Here is a 21,909-nt window from a genome sequence, read left to right as displayed (position 1 = left end):
TCTCTCTGCTTTCCCTGGGTCTGTCTGAAAGCTGCTCTTAATCCCACAAGTTCATAGTCCTAGAGGGCAGGGGCCATTTAGTCAGGAAGTCTCTTTCCTGAGCTCCCTGCCTGGGTTAGCTCACAGGCCCTGGGGATACACAGAGGTCTCGGGGTAGGACCTGCCTCCCAGGACTTGAGGGCAGTCTGGGGCTAGGGCCGCTGGAGGAGGAAATCCAGGCTGTCTCCCCAGAGGAGGTGACACAGACAAGGGCAGCAGAAGGAGTGTGCGGGTGGGTCAGGGTGGGTGGGATGTTCCAGGTGGAGGAGGAGACAGCCTAGGGTTGGGGAGGCTCAGGTCATAGTGCTACCTAATGGTTAAGGTCTCTGGCTCCATAGTGGGATGAAACTGGATTTAACTCTCAGCTCTGGAGCATTAGTTTCTCTTCAAAGATTATTGGAATTAAATACGACAACATCCAGCAAGTGTTCAGCATGGGGCTTACCCAGACGCACGTAATAATGGTCAGCTCTGAGCACATGGTGGGAGACGGCAGAGCGAGGGCTGAAGGGCGGCAGGCACCAGCCTCTGGGGCCTTGAAAGCTGCCTGAAGGAGAGTAGACAGCTGGCCCAGGTCCTGGGGATGTGGCCGCAACAGGGGTGAGAGGATGAGGCAGTTGGAGGGGCCTGGGGCCTTTGCCTAGTGGGGCACCATAACAGCTCACTGAATTGAAGAAGCCAGTGATGCATCTCAGGTGGTCTGTGACATAGGGCACATGAAGGCCCCCTCTCCCTGGAACTTGCTGAAATTCAGCCCTGCAAGCCGGATGCTCCGATGACCTAGTTGGCAGCTGTGTCCACGTTTGGCTGAAAACAGGAATTTCTGTCTCTCCGGGGGGTCTTGGCCAGGTGAGCAAACTCCCGTGTTTGCCAGGAAAAGGGGTCAGGGACCTGGTGGGCTCTCACTGATGGGAGGCCCACAGGCCCTGGGCTGAGCTTAGCCCATGCTATGAACTCCTGGGCCTCACTGAGCACTGCCTGTGGGCCTTCTCACCCCCCAGCACCACCCTGGGAGACAGGTGTTTAAATTTGTCCTTAGGATCTGGGAGCAGCGACTGGCAGTGAGAAGTCACAGGCCAGGGAGGCTGATCAGAGAAATTTCCAGGAGGCAGAGCTGGCCCAGAGGCAGCTGGGCCCAGGAGAGGAGCCAGGGTGCTTAGGGGTGGGCAAGGAGGAGCACCCAGCTGGGGTGGGGGAATGGCTGATTGGGGAAGAAGGTTAGCACCTGCAGATGCAGAGGGTCTGGTATCACGCTGCTGAGAAGGGCAGGGGCCACTACAGGACAAGCTCCTCAGGCTGCAAATTTGAAGACTAAGGGGACCACTCCCTGCCCGGCTTCTGCCTCCTAGTGCTTGCTTCACCCCCACCTCCCACCACACTCTGTCCCTCCAACTCCTAGCCACCTACCAGGAACATTGTTTTTCCAAGTTCAACTTGGATCTGCAGCCCAGCTTCTCACTACATTCTCCCTGAATTCTTCGGCCCTCTGGAGACCCGTTGACCTCTGGCTGGAGTCACCTGTGGGTAACATGGCTGGATTCTCAGGATGGGTGGGCTGGAGTCAGGGAAGGGGACAGAGGGCTGTTACAGCTAGGACAGAGCCCTGGCAGTCATCATTTAGAGGTGGCTTGGGGAAGATGAGCACATAGAGGGGCTGGAATAGGGTGGCTTGAGAGGGAGGAAAGAACTCAAGTGTGTGGAGTCCTGGAGGCTGAAGAGGACATGGGTGAGGGGCCCTGCTACCCAGGATCGAGGACACCAGGTCTGTATGGTGTGCTGTTCCCCCAAGGAGACCTTGGGGTCCTCAGAAGGGCAGTCTGGGTAGGGCTGAGAAAAGGAAGAGAGAGGGAAGGGGACGTTTTCCTGCGAAGAGCCAGAGAAAAATGCAGAGTGTGGTGCAGGGTCTTCTTAATGTTTTTAAGATGGGCAAGGCTTGAGTCACCGTGAGGTAGGGCAGGAAGGGGCACATCCCTGCAGAAGGGAGTTCCCTGGGTTGGAGTGAGGGAAGAGAGGTGTGATCAGGGCCATGACGGAGGCTGAGGCCCCAAGGTTCAGGGAGCAGGGTAGTGATGGCCCAGTGCCTCAATGTCCCCCAGAAACACGTCGTGAGGACTGAAAGGCCCTGACAGATGTAGAGGCGGCGGTGCACGTGGATACAAAGATGCCCATTACACACAGCAAGGATGAGACTGCAGGTCACACTGCTTCTCCAAAATTATACTTTAATACATTCATGTGGATATACAAAGCGCCAGTCCCAGGGCTGGCTGTGGCCTGGCTCCTGGGAGGTGACAGCAGCATGACGTAGTGTTTTCAAAAGTCAGGCACAGGGGCCAAGGCTTTGGCCGCCAGGCCTGAGGAAGAGTGCTATGTGCAGTAGCACCTGATCCCAGCCAGGACTGAGTCCACACAGTGCCCCAGCAGAGAGGCCTAGACCTGCTTGGCTCATCCACTCTCTGAACGTTAACACTCTCTGGGCCTCAGTGTTCTCATCTGTAAAATGGGGTGGAGAGAATGGCAGCATTTAGATTTTCTCACACATTACCAAATGCACGGGCAGACCCTGGGCCAAGCACAGGAAAAGTGATAAAGACAATGACATAGGCTCTGTGGATGGTCCCAGGCTCCCTTTTAACCCAGCTCATGACTCCATGCTATGTGTGACAAGGGTTTATCTAAGTGGGATCTTTCTACCCATCTTCCTAGGGGGAGGAGAATCCCTGCAACAGCATTGTCTTGTGATGTGACAGCTGAGATTGAAGGAAACCACACAGGTCCTGACTTTTGGGGGTGCTGGGGATAGAACCCAGGGTCTCACATACACTAGGTGAGTGCACAACCACTGAGCTACATCCCCAGCTGCCCCCTCTCCCAGGCGCTGTCATTGACTTGCACAACTCAGAGCAAGTCCATTCTCTTCCTAAGTCTCAATCTTTCCAGTGAGGAGGTTGCAGTCCATGGTCTCAAACTCCAGGCTACACTCAGTGGAGGAAGAGGAAATGAGAGAATGCAGGAGTGAGAAAAGGGAGAGCCCATGCTCGTCTGCAAAGGAGAAAAAAAGGGAAACTGAGGCAGAGAAGGGGTACAGGGCCTGCAGGTTTGTCTTCTCTCTGCTTGTGGAGAGAAAGAGTGGACACTCACAGCACAGAATGCTCAGGCACTGGTCAGGTCCCTGGATGTGGGACCACTTCCTGTCTACCTCACAGCCTGCAGTCCCTGCAGGGGCAAAATTCAGGCCCTGGAGTCAGAGGACGCAGATTTGACTCTCAGTAGGGTATTTCTTAGCTATGGAATTCTCCAGAGAGACTTCTGGAATTTTATTTACTTCTTTTGTAAAATAGAGATAAGACAAAATACCAGCCTCTGAGAGTGGTCCCACAGAGGCAGACACAAGACTTGGATTTGTGTCTCTAGCTGCCAAGCCGGGTGCAAACCAGAACCAGATAGCTAGGGCTCTCGCTCTTGGCTCAATAGCCAGGGTGAGGCTGGGATGGGGAAGGGGTCTGGGCAGGGAGTCAGTGGTTCAGTACTTGGGCCACTGTGTGCAACAAGAGAGTGCCAGGGAGGGACAAGCCTGTCCAGAGCAGGAAACAGAATGGCCTGGCACTGGGCCGGAGCCCAGGGTAGCTACCTCTTAACCAGGCCCTGCTGGGGCTGCTGAAACCCGCCCAGCAGCACTGGCTCCAAGACATACTCGGGAGGCTTGGGTTCTTTTTTCCGGTCACGAGCTCTTCATTTTCCAGAGAGGCTGAAAGTCATTATCAGAAGATGTGACAAAACAGTCTGCATGGAAACGTCTCAGACAAATCCTCTCGGGTTTGGCCCTCCCTTGCCCTGGCTCAGCTGGGGTGGATCTCCCCACACTGAACCAGCTAGGGCTTTTGGAACCTGGGGATTCCCCACCTCCAGCCCTATCGCACTGTGTGGTGTGCACCCACCTCTCCTACTAGAGGGCGAGTGTGTGCTTCATTTACTAGCGTCTCCAGTGCCCAGAGCAGGGTGTGGTTTGAAACAGATGCTCAGTGAAAATTTGTTGATCTGCTGGGTCAAGCTTATTCTCTGCCACCTCTGGAACTGCCCAACTTCCGGCTGCCACAGCTGGACCTCGTGTGTAGCCTAAGAAGCGGTCACCTCCCAAGGCACAGAATGCAGTGAGAGGAGCCATGGGCTGGGATTTAGAGGCTGGGGTTCTGGCCCCTTGGCTCACACTGTGATCTGAGCCAGACCCCACTTCTCTGAGCCTCTAGCTCCTGCACTGACCTGGAAGGATCTCCTGGCCTCCTTAGGCTTTGTACTGTTGGTTAAACTTCTGCCGGCGGACACAGCAACAGGTGGCCAGTGTGGTGAGAAGGATGGCAGAGACCAGTGTGAAGGTGAGGATGATGATGAGGTTGACATTCTTGAGCCCCCCCTTCTCACAGTCCTCAGGACGCACATGGCTCAGGGATACCTCTGCCTGGGAGCCAAAGCGGCAGATTAGGTCCTGGGTGGCGTCCACATCCACGCGGCCCTGGTGCAGCTGGGCTGCTAGCCAGCCATTGCCACAACAGCTTAGCGGATTCCCCTGCAGGTACAGGCGCCGGAGGCTGTTCTCCAAGCCACCCATAGCACTGCCTGGCAGGAGGGTGAAGCTGTTGTTTCGTAGGTCCAGCACCTCCAGGGACACGGCCTGTGTCCAGGCAGGCAGCTGGCTTAGGCGGTTCTCAGCAAGATTGAGTCGCTTGAGGCAGCTGAAGCAGGGCAGGTCCACCTGCAGGACAGTCAGCCCATTGCCCTGCAGCGCCAGCACCTCCAAGGAGGCCTCCAGGCCTGCCAAGGCACCTGTGGCCACATCCAGACCAGGGTTGGCAGAGAGGTCCAGCTCAGTAAGTGGGGTGTGGAGGAAGGCCCCTTCCCTGAGCGTCTCCAGCTCATTATCGACCATGGTCAGGACACGGAGGGTGGGGATGCCAGAAAAGGCCACACAGCCTGGGGGACCAGGTGCAGCAGGCCCTCCACAGGGGCTGACCCGGTTCCCCTGCAGGTTGAGCCTCTGTAGGCTGGCCAGGTTGGCGAAAGTGTATGGTGGCAGGTCCCGCAGGGCGTTATCCTGCAGGAGCAGCGTCCGCAGGGACCCCAGGGCTCTGGTGCCCAGCTCCAGAGACTCCAGCCCATTGTGGCTTAAGTCCAGAAGCATCAGACAGGGCAGGGAACCCGTGTGCCGGGCCTCAAAGGCCCGCAGGCAGTTTCGGCTGAGGTTCAGGAAGCGCAGAGAAGTCAGATGCTCCAGAAAGCTATCAGGAATGAGCTCAATCTCATTGTAGCTCAAATCCAGGTTCAAGAGCTGGGAGAGGGGGTGGGTGCTGGTGTTCCAGCTGGGGTTGGAGAGGGGCAAGGCTGACCAGCCCTCGGAAGGTGCGTAGAGGCCCTCGCTGTCCTGGGGCGGCCCAGCAGGAAGCCGGATGAGGTTGTTGGACACATTCAGGTAGATGAGTCTTGGGAGTGCGGCCAGGTCAGGGAAGTGGAGCAGTTTGTTCTCCCGCAGGTCGAGCCAGGCCAGCTGGAGCTCAGCCTGCGGTTCGGGGGCCGTCTGAAAGGCCTCGATGCTGTTGCAGCTCAGGTCCAGCACCCGCAGCTGCTGGAGGCTGAAGTGTGAGATGCAGGTGAGGGAGTTCCTGGAGAGATTGAGGTGAGCCAGGCGGGGCAGGGCCTCGAAAGCGCCGTCCTCGATGTCCATTAACACGTTGCTGTGGAGGTCCAGCCTCTCCAGTGCAGGCGTGCCCCAGAAGGTGTGGCGGGCGAGGCGGGTCAGGCTGTTCTCCGCCAGCGACAGCGTGCGCAGGCTGGGGGCCTCGCCCAGCAGCCGCTCCACCAGGCCACTGTACAGGCTGTTTCCAGACAGGTCCAAGGAGGTGACATGCGGCAGGGGGCCCAGACCACCAGCACTCAATGCGGTGCCCACCGCCAGGCGGTTGTGGGCCAGGTTGATGTGCTCCAGGTGGGGCAGGGCCTGAAAGACGCCCGGCTGGAGGAAGCTGATCTCGTTGGTGCTCAGGTCCAGGTGACGAAGCGCTATATAAAAGTCCAGGGGTGAGGCCAGGATACTCTGCAGCTGATTTCCAGATAGGTCAAGGACCTTGATATCCAAAGGGAGCGCTGAGGGGACCTGGAGCAGACCAAGGCCCTGACACAAGGCCTCCTTGTCCACCTAGGGAGGAAGGGGGTGGGAGAGCAGCTGGCATGAATGGGGCAGTAGAAATGGAAGTAGACACACTTCTCTAGGAAGGATTCCTAGCCCCCCGCCCGGCTTAGGTAGGCTCTCCTGTGGCATCCTAGAATGCCAGACATTTTCCCATCCGGTCTGACTTCTGATGACCCTATCCTGCTCCCTGCCCCTGTGTCCGGCACCCAGCACTCTGCTGGACAGAAGGGAGGGACTATGTGAAGGTTGATGGGTAGAAGGCTGTAGACAGATACAAGGACAAATGAATTCAGAAAAGCCCTCTGCTCATCATGACCACCATTTTAGGCAACTAAGCCATGTGTCACTCGGAATGACCCACAGCCTGACAGCAGCAGGGCCAAGCTGGGGCCCAGGACTACTGGTTCCATATTGTGGGTCCTTCTATGGACCAGGTACTCAACCAGACTTTAACCAGAAGCCACACTGGGAAAAGGTGTTTCCAAGGGAAACGTGAGGTATGTACTCCTGTCCCCAGTTTTTATTTCAGCCTCCCACTCTCCGATCTCCTTCAGGCTCTTATTATGTGGGGTGCATCTGGAATGAGCCCCCTTAGAGGTGACTTCCTCTCTGCAGCTGCTACTGACCCCTATTCCCATCAGTGGCCTCCTCTTCCATACCCTGGTCCAGCATTGGCCCCTGGAAGCAAGGGTAGGAAAGGGAGCAGGGCAAAAGATGGCCAGGGTCCCACCAACATTCTTTGTGACAGGACTGTGATTTTGCCATTTGACCTCTGTCAAATCCCATCACCACTCTGATTTCTTATCCAAAACTTAGCTCATCCTTCCCCAGCACCAAATCGGCACTTTACAGTTTACTTAGCACTTTCAGGCCCGTGGTTTAAATGTATCCTCACAACAGCTGGCCCTGTATATAAGTTTGCTTATCCAAAGCTCAGAGAGGATGAGTGAGACTTCAGGAGGACCCAGCTCAAATCCCAGGTCTTTTACCATCCAAAGACTCCACCTGTGGTCTTCCACAGAATGTGCCTTCTGGGGCCAGAATTCTATGCAAATGTACAGAATTTGCATCCCTCTGGTCTCTTCCAAGCTCCCAGGAGCACCAGCCTTTCCCAACAAAGGGTGACTTGCACAAGCACAACCCAGTACCCAGGCCAGTACACATCTCCATCCTTTCCTGCCCCCAGTCTCCATTGACCCCTTCTGACTCACCCAACCCACCAAATGCTTGGCAACTGATCAACCCCACTCTGCCCATGCTGCCCTCTGCTTAAACCCAGGGCAGACTCAAGGACCCTCAGCAAGGCATTCAAGACTCCTGCCATCTGTCCCCTCGCCTATCCCACCTCTCCCAGATGCAGTGACTGCACCTGACCACTGCCCACCACTCTCTCCTGTGCCTACCTCTGGATCTCCTCTCTGGGCTGGTGATGCTTGCCTGAGTCCCAGCATCTCTTCCAGCAGGAAGCCCTCCCTGACTACTCCCTCTGTCATAGCTTTGTGCCTCTCAATTGTGACTGTTTGTGTGGGGATCTGCCAGAGCGCTCAGAGAAAGGAGGGACTGGGATGATTGGCATAGATGTTTTGGGCCTGACCCCCAGAAAGTGATGAAGGAGAGTCACAGACCCTGTGTTTAGTACATAGTTCAGGCATTGAGTCAATCATCCCCTCTGAGGGGAGAGAAAAGGCATGCTCTGTATATTCTAATTACAGTCAGAGACCATTAGAGTAAAAAGAGCGAGCCTACCCATTTTCCAGATGGGGCCCATGAGGCAGTGATTTGCAGGGGTCACAGGGAGCCATGGCTGAGCTGGCAGAAGGAACGTGAGCCAGGGTCCCTACCTCACCTAGCTCTGTCATTCCTCCCCAGGACCCCAAGGTGAGCAGGTCTGAGGAGCAGAACTGCCTAGCCTCGGACACTCATGAGCTCCTCTCTGCCTACTGCATGCAGCACTGTGGCTAGCCCTGCCACCTCCAAGGAAATGGCTTATGGACGCCCCAGGAGACATAGGGAGACCCCTGCAGTTGGCCACCCTCAGAAGCCAGAAACTTGCCCTGGGGCCTTGCCAATCCTTAACCCTTCCGGCCTCACTACCTCTCTGCCTGCTGGGGTCACAGGCACAGTCTCCTTGTCAGGAACCTCAGCAACCCAGAGCATCCCTTAGACAGGCTAGGTTAGGGATAGTCTGGGACTGCTCCCCCTCTTCACACAAGGGCTCTCCTCCAGCCCACAGGTGAGAGGAGCCAGGTGATGACATAATGTCTCCCCACCTCCATAGGGCCACATGTCTTCTCTACTGTCTTCCATGTGGGATCAGAAAGTGCTTCTCTGTCTGTTATCTCATTCCCCCACCCCAAATCCAAAGCTCCAACCTGCCTGCTAGGGGCCAACGCCCCTCACCTCAGCACCCACGTGGAGTGGGCATAGGTATTTGATGATGTCTAGGCCTTCTCTGCCCATTATTCTGGATTCTCAGACTTCCAGAAGGACTCTGAGGAGCAAGAAGAGTGGTGACAATGACAACCATAGCAGAATACTGCAGACCTTGGGGCCGGGCTCCTGGCAGGTAGCTCCCACACTTCTGGCCTCTTGAAGCAACTGCCTATTCTGTGTCCAAGCGGGGCAGCTGGTGGGTCAACCCTGCCTCCAGTCCCAGCTATGACCTTGACCTCAGCAACTACCTAGCCTTACAAGTGCACCTAAGTGTTCTCTTTCCCTGTGCCCCACAGGCTCATAGTACATTGGTACCTCCTTGGCTTAGAGCAGAAAAAAGGAACAAAAGTGAATCAAAACAGGCTCTGCACTAGAGAAGTTCTTAGCCTGGAAGGTAAGACAGGCGTGGACCACTCACCAAGTACCCCATGTACTAAGCACACTCAGTACAGAGGTGGAGGGAAGCCCGGGGATGACAGGAGCCTGAGAGGGAACTACCAGGTGGGTCAGCCTGGGAAGGTCAGGGGAGGCTTCCTGTACTTGCAGTAATGAATGAGGGCATTCTAGTCAAGGAGCCCAATGAGAGAAGGGGACTTGTTCCCACCAGGACACAGGAGCCCCTGCAGTTCACCATTCCTCATTCCCTACACATTTACACATTCTAGATACCCTGGCTGGGCCCACTGTAGGGACAGCTTGGGGGAAGAGAGTCCAACATCAGACTACTGTTCATGGCTAAATGATGTTGGGCAAGTCATCGAACCTCCCCAAGCCTCAGTTTCCTCCTCTGTAAAATGGGAATTAGTGGTATTTACCTGGCAGGCTTGGGAAATTAGCAGGTCTTTAAACATTAGATGCTCGTTAATGCAGGGTGAATCCCTTTCCTCTCCTCACCCCTCTAAGATCTGGCTTCTGGAGCTGCGCAGTAGGACACCCTAGGGCAAGGGTGGAGCGGGGCTAGGCTGAGCAGCTTACCGTCTTACAGGGCACCTTGTCTTGGTGCTGGGAAGTGGCCAGGCCTAGGATCAGCACGGCCAGGAACAGCAGGATCTTGTGACTCATGGCTCTGTAGGGTGGAGAGGAAAGGAGACACCGTGAGACCACTGGCTCCTTCCCACTGCCAGCCCCACCTTTCCTACCTGCCTGTGCCACCCTCCTTCATCCTCCTTTGTGGGACTCGAGACCATGGCTGAGCTGAAATGACTGTGCTGCCAGTGAGGAGGGTGCAGGGACATGGGACTGCATGGACAGCCAGGTATGGTGGCACACACCTGTAACTGCAGCACTCAGGAGCCGAGGCAGGAAGTTCTTGAGTTCCAGGCCAAGCTGGGCCATTACCAAGGGGAAGCAAGAATTTTGGAAGCAATGGGTGACTTGTCAAGTCTGGGCTTTCAGGTAGCATGGAAGGGGTGCGCAGGAGACAGAGGGACCCTATGGGTTTCCCTGGGCTGGGCCGGCTCAGGACCAGGGGTAGAAGGAGGTGGGCTTGGACTCCATTTCCACACAGGCCACAAGCAAGTCTCCCCCAGCTTGTGGGGGGAGTTCCTTAGGCCCCAAATAGAATACCTCATTCTCCCCCCTCTGCCGCTGCCTCTTTATTTGGAACTTTTTCTTTTGATTCTGATTCTTAGCCCTTTACCATTGTTCAAGGATGGGCCCTGGCCTTGACAGGAAGCCCTGCTGGGGCCTGGCCTGCCCCAGGGCCTTTCTGAGCCCTCCCCCTGCAGGCTGCCAGCTCTGTACTTTCACTGAGGCCACAGGCTGTGCAAGGGCACGTGGCACCTGAGCCTGCTGGGCCACCCAGGCTTTGCACACAGCCAGGGATGGGGTTGAGGGGACCACAGGGCCTCAGCAGGGTCGAATCCCAGTGCTCCCTCCCTGAAGAACTGAACCAGGTGCTGGGGACACACAACTCAATCTATCCATGTCATTCTTCATTCATACATTCAATCACACCTTTACTGAATGCCTCCTCACGCCTGGCTCCATGCTGGGAACTGGGGACACAAAACAGTGCACAGAAGCGATCACAACAGGAACAGACAGCGTTAAACATGAGGGACACTTAAAGCCCTCCAGAGTCACTGGACTCCCGAGTCACCCACATCTGACAGCACCTTCTTATCTCCTCTACTTTCCTGCTGTGTGGCCTTTGACAAGTCATTCCACCTCTCTGTGCTTGTTTCATTTTCTGAGGTAATGATAGCCATGCCAAGTACTGTTGAGGATACATGAGTCCTTATTGCACCTGGCCACTCTTCCCAATACTTTACAATTACTAACTCACTTAACCCTCACAATGACTCAATGACTTGGTTCCATTATTACCATTCCCAGTTTAGGGAAGGGAAAACTAAGGCTCAGAGAGATTAACTGATATACTTAAAGTCACACAGCGAGATCCGATCCAGTCACGTCTGGTTCCTGGGTCTGTGCCCATAACCTCTACATTCTCCCCCAGCGGGGGCTCAGTAAGTGAGTACTGCCTGTGATCCTGAGCGAGGCTTTGGAGAAAAGGCATCTGCAGGGCCTCTGAGTGCTCCAACTTGACTGTCAGAGCCCAGTGGCAATAAGAGTTCAAATATAGGTGGCTGCTCTGAAGTCCTTTCCTGCTGGAACACGCAGAGGCCAACGTGTATCTTTCAGCCCTCCTCCCTGGCTCCCTCAGGGCCCCAGCCTGCCCTCCAGTGCCCTGCACTGCAGGCTGTGCTTTCATAGGAAATTTTGTCCTGTTGTTTAAAAGACAGACTGGCTGCCACCTGCTCAACATCAGCGTTGAGAACTGAGTGACAACCCCTCACCCTGAAGGCCTGCCCCCGCCAGCTCTTGTCTCCAGTCTGGCTTCTCACTGTCCCCTCTTCTGCTCTGGGTCCTTCAGTTCTCTTTGCACCCTTTACTTCCTCCTCTGTCCTCCTGCTGAATACCTCTTTATCACATGGGGCTTGGCTTAGATGTCACCACCTCTAGGAAGCCTTCTCTGGTTCTCCAAGGCTGTGCTACATCCTCCTCTTCTTCAGATTCCCACGGCCTTGTGAGCTGCAGTGAGCTCAGCACCAAGCACTCTCTCATCTCTCCTAAGGGACAGCCCTGGAGGCAGAGAGGCCTCCTCTCCTCTGAGACCCTCCTCCCAGCACAAGGCAGGCAGGATGGCACAGAGAATGGGTACCGACAGTCTCTGTAACATGGGATGCTGGTGAGGGCAGGTCCCCTGACTCTCTCTCCAACTCCTGCCACATTCCTTCCCCAGGAGCAGGTTCTAACTGCTCTCCCTGGAAAACAGCCCCCAGACCTGCCCCCTCCTCCATCGCCACCAGACAGGTGCCACCCAGGCTTTGCCCACTGTATTTATTTCCCTGCTTCCCCCGAACCCCATATACTCTGTCCTATCCATGCAGCCATACTGTATTTCAAAATATCATATGGATAGCAGAACGTGACATCTACTCTGAAAATCTCCATCAACATCCAGGTTTCACACACAAGTCTGACTCCATCTACCATCTGCCCTTCCTCACCAATTTCTAGCTTTCTGGGGCTCCTCAAACACAGCATTCCTGCGTCAGGGCCTTTGCCCTTGCCATACCCTGGGTCTAAAATGCTCTTCGGCTAACCACTCATGGGTCTAACTGTTCTCCTCACATTTGCCACTTCCTGCTCTTCTATTTCTTACTCTATGGAACCTGGACTGGTAAAGCAGGTGCTCACTAGAGATCTCAGGAACAAATGACCACAGTGAACTGAGTGATGAGTGCTAGGTGAGGGCAAGGAAGGGCCAGGGCTTAGCTCTGAGCCTGAAAACCTGAAGGGCCTGCCCCCAGCATGGGCACCTGCACATCCAGAAGGGGCATCCCTGCAGCACAGGGGAACTCTGATGGGAAGAGGCCCCTGGGCTGTGGGCACCCCTCAGTGTGTAGCAACAGGCTGCTCTCTCTCACAGGGAGGACTGGGGCATTTAGATCCAGGCTTACATCCAGACTCCACTGGTCCCCAGCCCTGTTTCAGGGCCAAGTCCTCTATCCTCTCTGCCTCAGTCTCTCATCAGTAGGGGAAGCAGCCTCGTTTCTGTTCTACCACCGGCCACCCCCAGCCATTGTGATGATCAGGTGAGGATGGTTATGGAAGTGTGGGGGACACTTCTGTATCCTCCCCATTTAGCACCCACAAGGCTGAGCATCCCAGGTGAGGTGTGCTAAGGAGGGAGGCCCCAGGACTGAAGTTAAGTGGTGTGGCAAAAGGAGGCAGGAAACATGGCAGGACTCTGACTGGGAGAAGTGCCAAGGATATTGAGAAGAGGGATGGGGGACATCTCAAAATAAGCCCACCCCTACTATGTAAGGACATTAGACCTGTATCTTCTAAGATATCTTCTATATCATCTCATTTAATTCTCATGACCACCCAGTGAGGTGATCACTGTAATTCCCATTTTACAGAAGAAAAAAACAGGCTCAGAGGGGTGAAGTGACTTACCCCTAGGGTGACCCAGGGCCTACCGAGGACCACATGTCCTGAACACGGACATCTTCAGCACATGCGGTCCCACTGGTCCCTACAGAACTGTCTCCACTTTTAATCATGAGGAAAACGAAGCTCACGGATGACTTACCCAAAGTCACACGTACAGCAAACAGCGGGGTCGGGATTGGAATCCAGTCCCTCTGCCTCCAAAGCAACTGTTTCCACTAGACGGGCCAAGGCCTCCCTCCTCACCACCAAGGACCCCCCAGGTTCAAGGCCAGAAGCTGAGTGGCCACGGGTGTTCCCTGCTGCTCTTGGGCTGGCTCTGACGTCCTGGCACAGTGGGGTCCTGGGAGTGCTGCTTCAGAGGCTCCCAGCGAGCAGTGAATCACTAAGGGCAAGCCCCGTTCTGGAGACGTGCAACCCACGAGGGAATTAGACCTTAACCCAAAGGAATGCGGCTGTGATGGCGGAATTTCAGGCAGCTAGGGGTGGGGGTAGGGGCGGGGGTGTCCCTCACATCTTACCATCCTTAAAGAAGGCTGGCTCCCAGCACCCCAAAGAGCGCCGGATGTCCACTCCAGAGAGATGGGCAGGCTAGCTAGTGAGGTGGAGCAGAGGGCTGAGGGGACCTGAGTTCAAATCCTGCCCCACCCTGGACTAGTTGTGTGTTCCTGCGCAAGTCCCCCACTTTTGGCTTCTGTCTTCCCAGCTGTCAAAAGGGAACTCCGGCCAGTCCCTTTCTCGGGAAAGCCTGATTGAGACAGTGGTGGGTTCTCCACCGGCGAAGTGGGGCCGTGGGAGCGGAGTGATGGGGACGCCGCATGGAGTGGCCCCAGCCGGAGGGGGGCCGGCCAGCCACGCCCGCCGGGCGGCTCCTACCTGGCTCAGCGCGGCCGCCGCTCCTCTCCTGGGCAGCAGCCTCGGCTCATTTTGCGCAAACCTGGCCGGGTCCCACCCGCGCCGAGCCCGGGGTCACGGCCCGCGGAGGCTCGGCCGCGAGGGGGCGGCGCCGGGGGTTTAAATACTCTCCCGCCGCCCACCCGCAGCCACGCCCCCTGGCCCCGCGGCCGCGGGGTCCTAGCGCCTGGCCCCGCCGTCCCGGGACTCGGTTTCTCGGGAACTGGCGGGGCGTGGGTGGGGGGAGCATCCTCCTTACGCTGCAATCGGGGTTTGGCAGAGGCGGGGGCGAAGGGGCCGGGAGGGAGCAGGTCGCGAGGGAAGTGCGACCCGGGGACGGCCGCACGTGCAGCTCGCCGCCGCGAGGTCCGCAGGGGCGGAGGGGGCGCTAGGGGCGCAGGCCCGCGGAGGAAATCCTGGCGCCGCCGCACTTGCTTAGGCGGGGGCCGACCGGAGCGGTGACTGACGGCCGCTGAACGGGAAGGAAATGACCCTTCTTTGGCCCTGGGGCGCCTGCCGAGGGGGTTCCCCCGCGCCGCGGCCATCCCTCCTCCCCTCTGTCGTCATCGCAGGGCTATCGAAAATCCCCAGTTACAAGGTGGGGAAACTGAGGCTAAGGTGAGGCAGGGAGTATAGATAAAAAACAATTGACTGAGTCCAATCTGGTTCCCCACTTACAGTTGGGGCACCTGAGGCTTGGGGAAGGGTAGACGGCATATCCAAAGTCACACAATTTGTAAGAGGCAGGGGTTTAAACCCAATCTGGCCACAAAACTGAGTCCAGGCTAGTTTGGGCGCCATCTTGTCCAAACTAGCCATTTTTTGTCCAAAAATGGGGTGGCCATATCGTGTCTTACATCAAGTTGCAAAGGGGCTTTCTGAAGCCGCCATGAAGATTGGGGGGTAGGGGAGTGGCGGGGGGTGGGGGTGGGGGGGTGGCCTTCCAGGCTCTGGTTCCACCAGGAGGTTCCTCTTAAACAGTGTTCCTCCTTGATGGTCACCAGCACTGAGAGAGAGGCCAGGTGTCCCATTTTACAGATAGGAAAGTCAGCATCCAAGGCCTTGTGGTTCTGGACCTAGCCTTGACCTAGTCTTAGAGGTCAGGGAAGGCTACCTGAAGGAAAAGGCCTGAGCTGTCTTGAGGGGTTTCCCCCTTCCCACCAGTCACCTCAGATCTTTGCTCCCAAGGCTCCTCACTGATCCAACCCAGATCACCCCTCTCCCCTTCTAGTGCTCTATCTGGACAAATGGAACCTCACTTCCCAAATGGTAGTGACTTCTTGGGGCTGGTACCAACCCCTCCTAGTGTTGTCAGGTAATTGCTCCCTTGTCCTTATTGCAGTGATTGGCAGCAGCCTCTGCTGTGCCCCGAGGCCTTCCTTTTCCAGATCCTGATGCCAGGTGCCAAATTTCTAGGAAAGTGCTCACAGCCCTTCTGCTGTGCGGTGTGAGTAGTGAGTAAATCAGATTTTGGCATTCCCCTGCTCACCTCCCCAACCAGGCCCACAGCTGCCTTACCCTTCCCAGACTTGTGGCCGGGCAGAAACTGCTGGGCTATCCTGGAACTTGGGCTAGGGCCACAGAAGGGGAGCAGGGGCTATGACCAGCTGAGGGTGAGTAGCCTGCCTCCCATACAACCCCAGCGCCCAGAGGCTGCGGTTGTGGTTAGTTGGCTCATGGGGGTTCCACCTTAGTCAGTGCCCGGATAGGGCTGCCCAAGAGCTGGAGATATACGAGCAACCAAGCATACCCGCCCGCTACAGATGCCTCTTGGGACCAGGGGCTAACAGCGGGGAACTCCTCAGCCCCCTCCTTCATCTCTTTCTTCTTCAGCAGTCACGCTGTGTGACTTTGAGCAGGTTGCTTGATCTTTCTGACCTCAGCTTGTTGATATGCAGAGTGAGACTAACGATAGCACCCGTGCCCTGTCTTGCTGGGAGAACACAGGTAACAGCGTGCCTGTGGGGGGTGGGGAGGTCTCAGTAAACATGACTCCCTTCCCCGGTGGGCCCCTGGGAGCCTATTCTTGTGGAGTTCTCAGAGCAAGCAGCAGGCCATGGGGAACGCAAGGGTGACAGATCCAGAGGCATCAAAGGCTGAATCCAGCAGGCTGAGGCTGAGTCTGTAGGAGGAGGGGTGGTGGGACCAGAGCAGGGTTGGAGTTGCCTGGCAGCCAAATGGAAGGTGGTGTTCTGCTAAGGACAGTGAAGCCACTCTTCCATCCAGTGCCACTTAGCTCCAGAGGCAGGGAGATCTTAGGACAGCCCACAGACAGATGGCAACTCAGACTTCAGTGTGATATTTTTTGTGGAAATGCTTTCCTTCCCTTATATGTCTGTTGATGAAGACAGGACACAGATCTTTTTCCTGGGTCCTCAGGACGCACGTGGTGCTTCTCAGGCACCAAGTCAGACTCAAGGCTCTCTGGGGAGGTTTCATTCAGGCAGGTTGAAACCTCAGGGTTCTATGTAGGAGCTAGTGGCCCAGAAAGGCAATGACGTGTATATCCTGTGTGACCTTGGACAAGTTGCTAAACCTCTCTGAGCCTTGTCATCCTTGTTTCACTATAGAACCAGAGTGGGAAGGGTCATGGTACCCTGGACACTGAACACCCATTGTGGGCCAGTACTTCCTCTCATGGCAAATCAGAGTCAAGATAGGTATAGCCAGCCTTCCAGTAAGATGTTTCTATTCTCAATTACTGGCACAAGTAACTGGTCCAAGTCACACAGCTTTGGAGCCAGCAATGAAACCCTGGTCTCCCACTTCCCAGGCCAGATCTCAGTGCACAGATGTGGCTATCCTCACTCCTCGTCCCTGCCCAGCACACGTGTGGTGCCTGGGAGTCAGAAAGTTCCCCCATCACCCCATATTGGGGCCCTGCTTTCTGAAGCAGAACCCTGGGTTCCCCAGTTCTTCCCCTGTCTACCCTCCCTTGCCCCTGAGTGCAACGAGGCTCAGACCCTACCAGCTGGGAACCACCTTCTAAAGGGACAGTGAGAGAAGACAACAAATGTGGCTGGTGTCAGCTGTAGGGAGCTGGGAGCCAGAACCAGCACTGGGTGGGGTGGGGGGAGAAGGGGGACAGAGACACAAACACAAGTGGGGAACAAGGTGTCTCTTGCTCTAAGGAGTAGCCGATCTGCTCAGCAGGAATGACAGGGGCTTGCAGAATCAGACCTGGTGCCAGGTGCTTTTCTGCCATATGGCCTCCCCACAGCCACTCCATAGGGCAGAGAAGGGACTGAGGTCCAGGGGTGCCTGGCTCACCCACATAGTGGGCAGGGCAAGGCCAAGCTGGCACTATCCAGGTCCTCAGCCTCCAGGGTCCTCGCAGTGCCAGTTTTCTGTTCTTGGTGGGACATGACTTGTCTCCTCCCTGGGCCCTCAGGTCATCCAGGCAGGAGGCACTGATGAGGCCTTGGTCCTCCTCCATGACCACATAGGAGGCTCCTGGCTTCATGTTCCAGTAGTGAGTACTGTGATTAAGGGTTCTGAGGTTCCCAGAGGCCCCTGGGGAGCAGAGAGAGGTTAAGCGAGAAAATCTGAGGCTGGGTGAAGCAGGCTGGGCAGAAGCGCGTGTGCAGCCTGAGTCTGGGCTGGGCTGTGGACCGTGAAGCCACAGCGTCTACAGCCCTGAGACTGCTGGGAACCCAGGGCTCCCTCCTAGCCATGCATTGCTTCCCGTTTTAACCACTTGAAGATAAAACCCGATGGGCCCATTTCTTGATGGTGCTGGTTTCTTATGGCCTTTGCTTTTGGTCTATGAGATCTCCTTTGAGAGCTTCAGAGCCCAGGGCCAGGTAGCAGCCAGCATGTCAGCCCTAGAGCCATCAGTAATGGGAGGACAAGAAACCACATGAGGACAGCGCTGCTGGCTCCCCAGCACAGTTATTCCCAAAGCCTCCGTTTCCTTGTCTATAAATGAAGCCTGACATTCTGCCATCTTCAGGGGTGTTGAGGAGATGATCGCGCTGGGGAAAGCTGAATGGCATAGGATTGGGTCCATCTGGTTAGTGAGGTCGTCTTCTTAACGGGAAAGCCAGTGTTCTGTGGCTGACAGGAGCAAAGGGAGCCCCGGTGATGGAGACCATGCCAGGGTCCTGGGATGCCTGGTGTGGGGGAGCTGCATCAGGGAGACCCTGGCCCCATAAACTCAGTGCACCCAGCGCAGGCCTTCAGTCTGTGGTCCTGGGCTGACCTCCCAGGGTATTGACTGCAGCCCCCTGTCTTCCTCAGGGTGGTGGGAGCCCCATGGCCTGGCAGAGCTTCTAGAATGTGTGATCCCCATAAGTCTAGTGACCTTCCACAATTGAGGAGATGCTGCCTGCCTCCTTTACTTCCACTCCAACAAGGAGGGTACACTCTGGGTCCAGAGAGGGTGAGGATGCCTCCTAAGGTCACACCGTGAGCCGAGGGGCTGATCCTCTCATGCACCCTGCTTTCTTGGGTGCATGTCTGCTTCACGTGTGGGACTCCCAGCATCCTCTTTGGGACTCCCAGCATCCTCTTTGGGACTCCCAGCATCCTCTTTGGGGGTGGAGCCCAGTTGTTCTCAAACTTAGTATCAGAGCCCCCAAAGTCTGCTTAAGATAGATTGCTGATTGTGATAGACCACAGTCTGCACTTCTGGCCACTCCATGGGTCTGGGGCTGCCAGGCCACCAACCAGCCTTTGAGAGGCTCTGGTCCTTGATGGGACTCATTGGTGAGGCCGGGTGCAAGCCCAGGGCTCTCACAGTCGTGCAGTGAAATGGCTGTAAGAATAGCCCCTCCCCCCCGGGAGCGAGAGCAGGAAACATAAAGTTTCTGGTGTCAGGGCTATTCATCTTTCCCACTGGTAGTGACTTCAAAGTGGTAAAGGGACAGACGGCTTCCCTATTACAACCCAGTCAACCCTTGACTACACCCAGTAAGTAGATTTTATTACTATTATTATTATTATCTTCATCTGCAGATGGCGCACAAGGAAACCCAGAGAGGTGAAAGAATTAGCTGAAGCTTGCACAGCCAGTACAGACGGGTCCAGGCAGTGGGGCTGTAGCCCCTACGAGCTCACCACTCCATTGTATTGTTACTCCATAGAGTATTAATTAACCAAAACAGCAGATAATCTACAAATTCTGTGTCCTGGGCTGCAGTCCCCTTCTCACCTGAGGAGAGCAGCGCAGAGGAAGACAACAGCCCAGGTTTCAGAAAGAGACCCCCCCTGGGTTCCCCACCTCACTGGGCAGCTCACTGCCGTGTGACTTTGGGTGGTGGCCTCACCTCTCTGACCCATTCCATTTCTGTAAAATGGGGACAGCAGCACACAACCAGGGCCATTCCAGGAGTGAGGTTGTTTGTGGCATTAACTAGTACATGGCACAGCTTGTAAGGACTCCTGACCCAATAATTGTTTCACTTCATTGGCGACAGCTACCTACTTTGCACTGGCTTAGTTCAGAGTGGTAGTGAAGTGGTTTGTGAAGGTTCCTCTGGGTGGTGTGAGTGAGCAACATAAAGGAGCCAGGCACATCCAGCTTCCCTTGAGCTGGGGGGCTTCTTAGGCGCAGGCCACCATCACCCCTTCTTGTCCTTCTCACACTGTCTTCCTGCTCATGACCACGAGGTCTTCCGAGAGCATTGCAGGTAATGTTCTTTGAGGAGAAGCTGAGGCTCCAAATGGACAGTAACTAGCTCAAGGTCAGGCAGCCAGAGGGGCAAAGGGAGCAGCCCCTCTGTTGCATTGATGATCACCCCACCCCCATGACAGTCCTCCAACCTGCTGATGGGAGCCACGCACTCTCCTCACCGACACAGTGCACCTGCAAATCACGCCCACACATCCACACACGCCCTCCACATGTTCCCTCAGACAGCACAGGACACCAGGGCCACACTCACGGAATCAACAAGGGTGCATCATCTTACAGAAAAGGTCACACAGGCACACACTATCACAAACATTTCATACCCTATAGAGAAATCCTCAAAAGCCACATAGTCACCATCCACAGATACACATACCCTGTGCAAGTCCAACTCACAAATATACACAACACATGCAGAACACATCACAAATGTGCGCACAGCATACACACACCATTTGCACAGAGAGGATTTAAAATGCCCAGACTTCCCAAACCCAGTACGCATACACCAGAGACATGCAGAAAAGCCCCTCATCTGTGTGCATGGACTTGCGCACATGCAGACACATGGGCCCACGTGTGCTCGTGCTCATGGGAACTGGGCTGAGTCTCCATCGCCCATGACCTTGACTTTCTCAGAAGCAGACCACACATGAGTCAAGTAGTTTTCACTTGGGCTAATTTCCTGGAGTGTAAAAAGGAAGGAAGGGAAAGGACACCGTTTGGCCTAAATAAGTCAGACAGGCTGGTGTGGCCTCTGGGGATCACGATTAACCCAGGCGGGATGCTGGGAGGCTGTGCTGGGGCTCTGGATCCCATCTCCTGAGCTGGTCCTGGAGATCTGGGCAGCCCCTCCTCCTGCAGGTCCTCCCCACTGCAGGGACAGGGCCCTGGCTCACAGACTCCTCCAGGCTTCCAGGTCCCATCCTAGCCATTTCTGAAAGCCTACTCTTCCACTTCCCTCGCTGTCCTCATAGCTGCCTCCACTTGTCCCCAGCTGCCTCATTCCAGCAAGCTCACTCCTGTATCTCCACAGCCAGCGCCACTGTGAAAGGACACTCCCTATCCCCAGCTCCCTTGGCCATGGCCATGGGGCTGCGTCCTTTCCAGCTGCCCACCTGGAATCATTCTCTTCCTTTCACAGCTCATGCCAGCTGTCTTAATGCTGTCCTTGCCCTCTCCCCAGGACAGCTTCCTGGCCCAGGGTCCCCTTTCTGTTCTGCATCCACCCATTCATCCTCCATGTGGCAGCCAGATGGAGTCTCTCCAAATCACAGGCCAACCAGCTCATTCCCCTGCTGGAAAGCCTTTGATGGCCCTGGGCCCCAGCACACATTTCACTTCCCATTTTCCTGTCTCTTTCACGACTCACAGGGACCAACTTCCATATCACACACCCACACGCATGTCCTCCACCTGCCCCACTCCCTGCCATGAACCCCCAGCCTGCCAAATGCACTCTCATCTCTCTCTGCTTCCTCCCCTTTTCCTTCTTACCTCTCTCCCTCTCACCTCACCCAGAGCTCCAGAGGGGAGGACTGGAGGAATTGTCTAGTGAGGCTCCATGCCAACTACACAGAAGCTATATTCCCTATCTGAAGGGGCACCTCGTGTCTGTGTCCGCGAGTCCAGTAGCCAGAAAGCAGTGACTGGAGCACCATGAGAGAGCTCTCTCTAAAGCTGGCACATACCACCCCATCAAGCAGGAGTCTAAAGCAGCCCCTGAAGGGTCCTGGGTGGCCAGAAGTCATGACTTCCTGACTCTTCAATCTCCCAGAGCCCCACTTACACTGTCTGCTCTGACCTTGACCTCTGTCCACAATACATTCTGGCATCTGCCCCCTCAGCTCTTCCATTTTCCATCCAGACACCTGGATGTTGACCTTGGCCTCGCTTGGGATCCTGGCCTTGCCTGCTTATTCCTGTGGACCTCACCCCAGAACTCACCCATTTCCTTTGCTGGGCCCCACCCAGCAGTCAGTGACTGTGTCTGTGTCACCTCGTTGCACAGTATATGTGTCTGTGGCATATGAGGCTGCCAGAAAGATACAGGTTGTGGTGGCTTTGGAGTTTAGGTCCAGTTCTGTCACTAGCCTGCTGTGTGACATCGGATGGAGTCTTATAGTTTCATCTGAAAAAAAAAAAAAAAGACAATTACTTACCTAGTGTGACTGTAGTGCATATAAAGTGACAGCTATCTCATCTAAATTATAGCCCCGTTTTTAGTGAAATGAAGACCCTCCAGTGGCTGCCCACAGGGAACCTT

The 21,909-nt window shown here is 55.6% G+C and overlaps 1 protein-coding gene across 3 annotated transcripts; it reads right to left on the bottom strand.

Moving 5' to 3' along the window:
* Positions 1–2,244: 2,244 nt before the first annotated feature.
* Lrrc32 (leucine rich repeat containing 32) lies at positions 2,245–14,123 on the bottom strand. 3 transcript variants are annotated; one of them, XM_074082555.1, is made up of 4 exons: positions 13,994–14,123; positions 9,629–9,719; positions 4,300–6,226; positions 2,245–2,532 (listed from the first exon to the last, which is right to left on the bottom strand). In XM_074082555.1, the coding sequence occupies exons 2-3, from the start codon at positions 9,713–9,715 to the stop codon at positions 4,322–4,324; spliced, it is 1,992 nt and encodes a 663-aa protein (XP_073938656.1). In that variant the 5' UTR covers positions 9,716–9,719; positions 13,994–14,123; the 3' UTR covers positions 2,245–2,532; positions 4,300–4,321. The 3 variants fall into 3 exon arrangements, with proteins under 3 accessions (XP_073938656.1, XP_020022630.1, XP_073938650.1); XM_020167041.2 differs by having other exon boundaries at positions 2,245–6,226; XM_074082549.1 differs by lacking the exon at positions 13,994–14,123 and adding an exon at positions 13,260–13,985 and having other exon boundaries at positions 2,245–6,226.
* Positions 14,124–21,909: the final 7,786 nt, after the last annotated feature.

The sequence above is a fragment of the Castor canadensis genome, chromosome 1 (assembly GCF_047511655.1).
Source record: "Castor canadensis chromosome 1, mCasCan1.hap1v2, whole genome shotgun sequence".
Taxonomy (NCBI): domain Eukaryota; kingdom Metazoa; phylum Chordata; class Mammalia; order Rodentia; family Castoridae; genus Castor; species Castor canadensis.
Note: the sequence above shows the minus strand (reverse complement) of the source record. Positions and strands in the feature narration are given on the sequence as shown.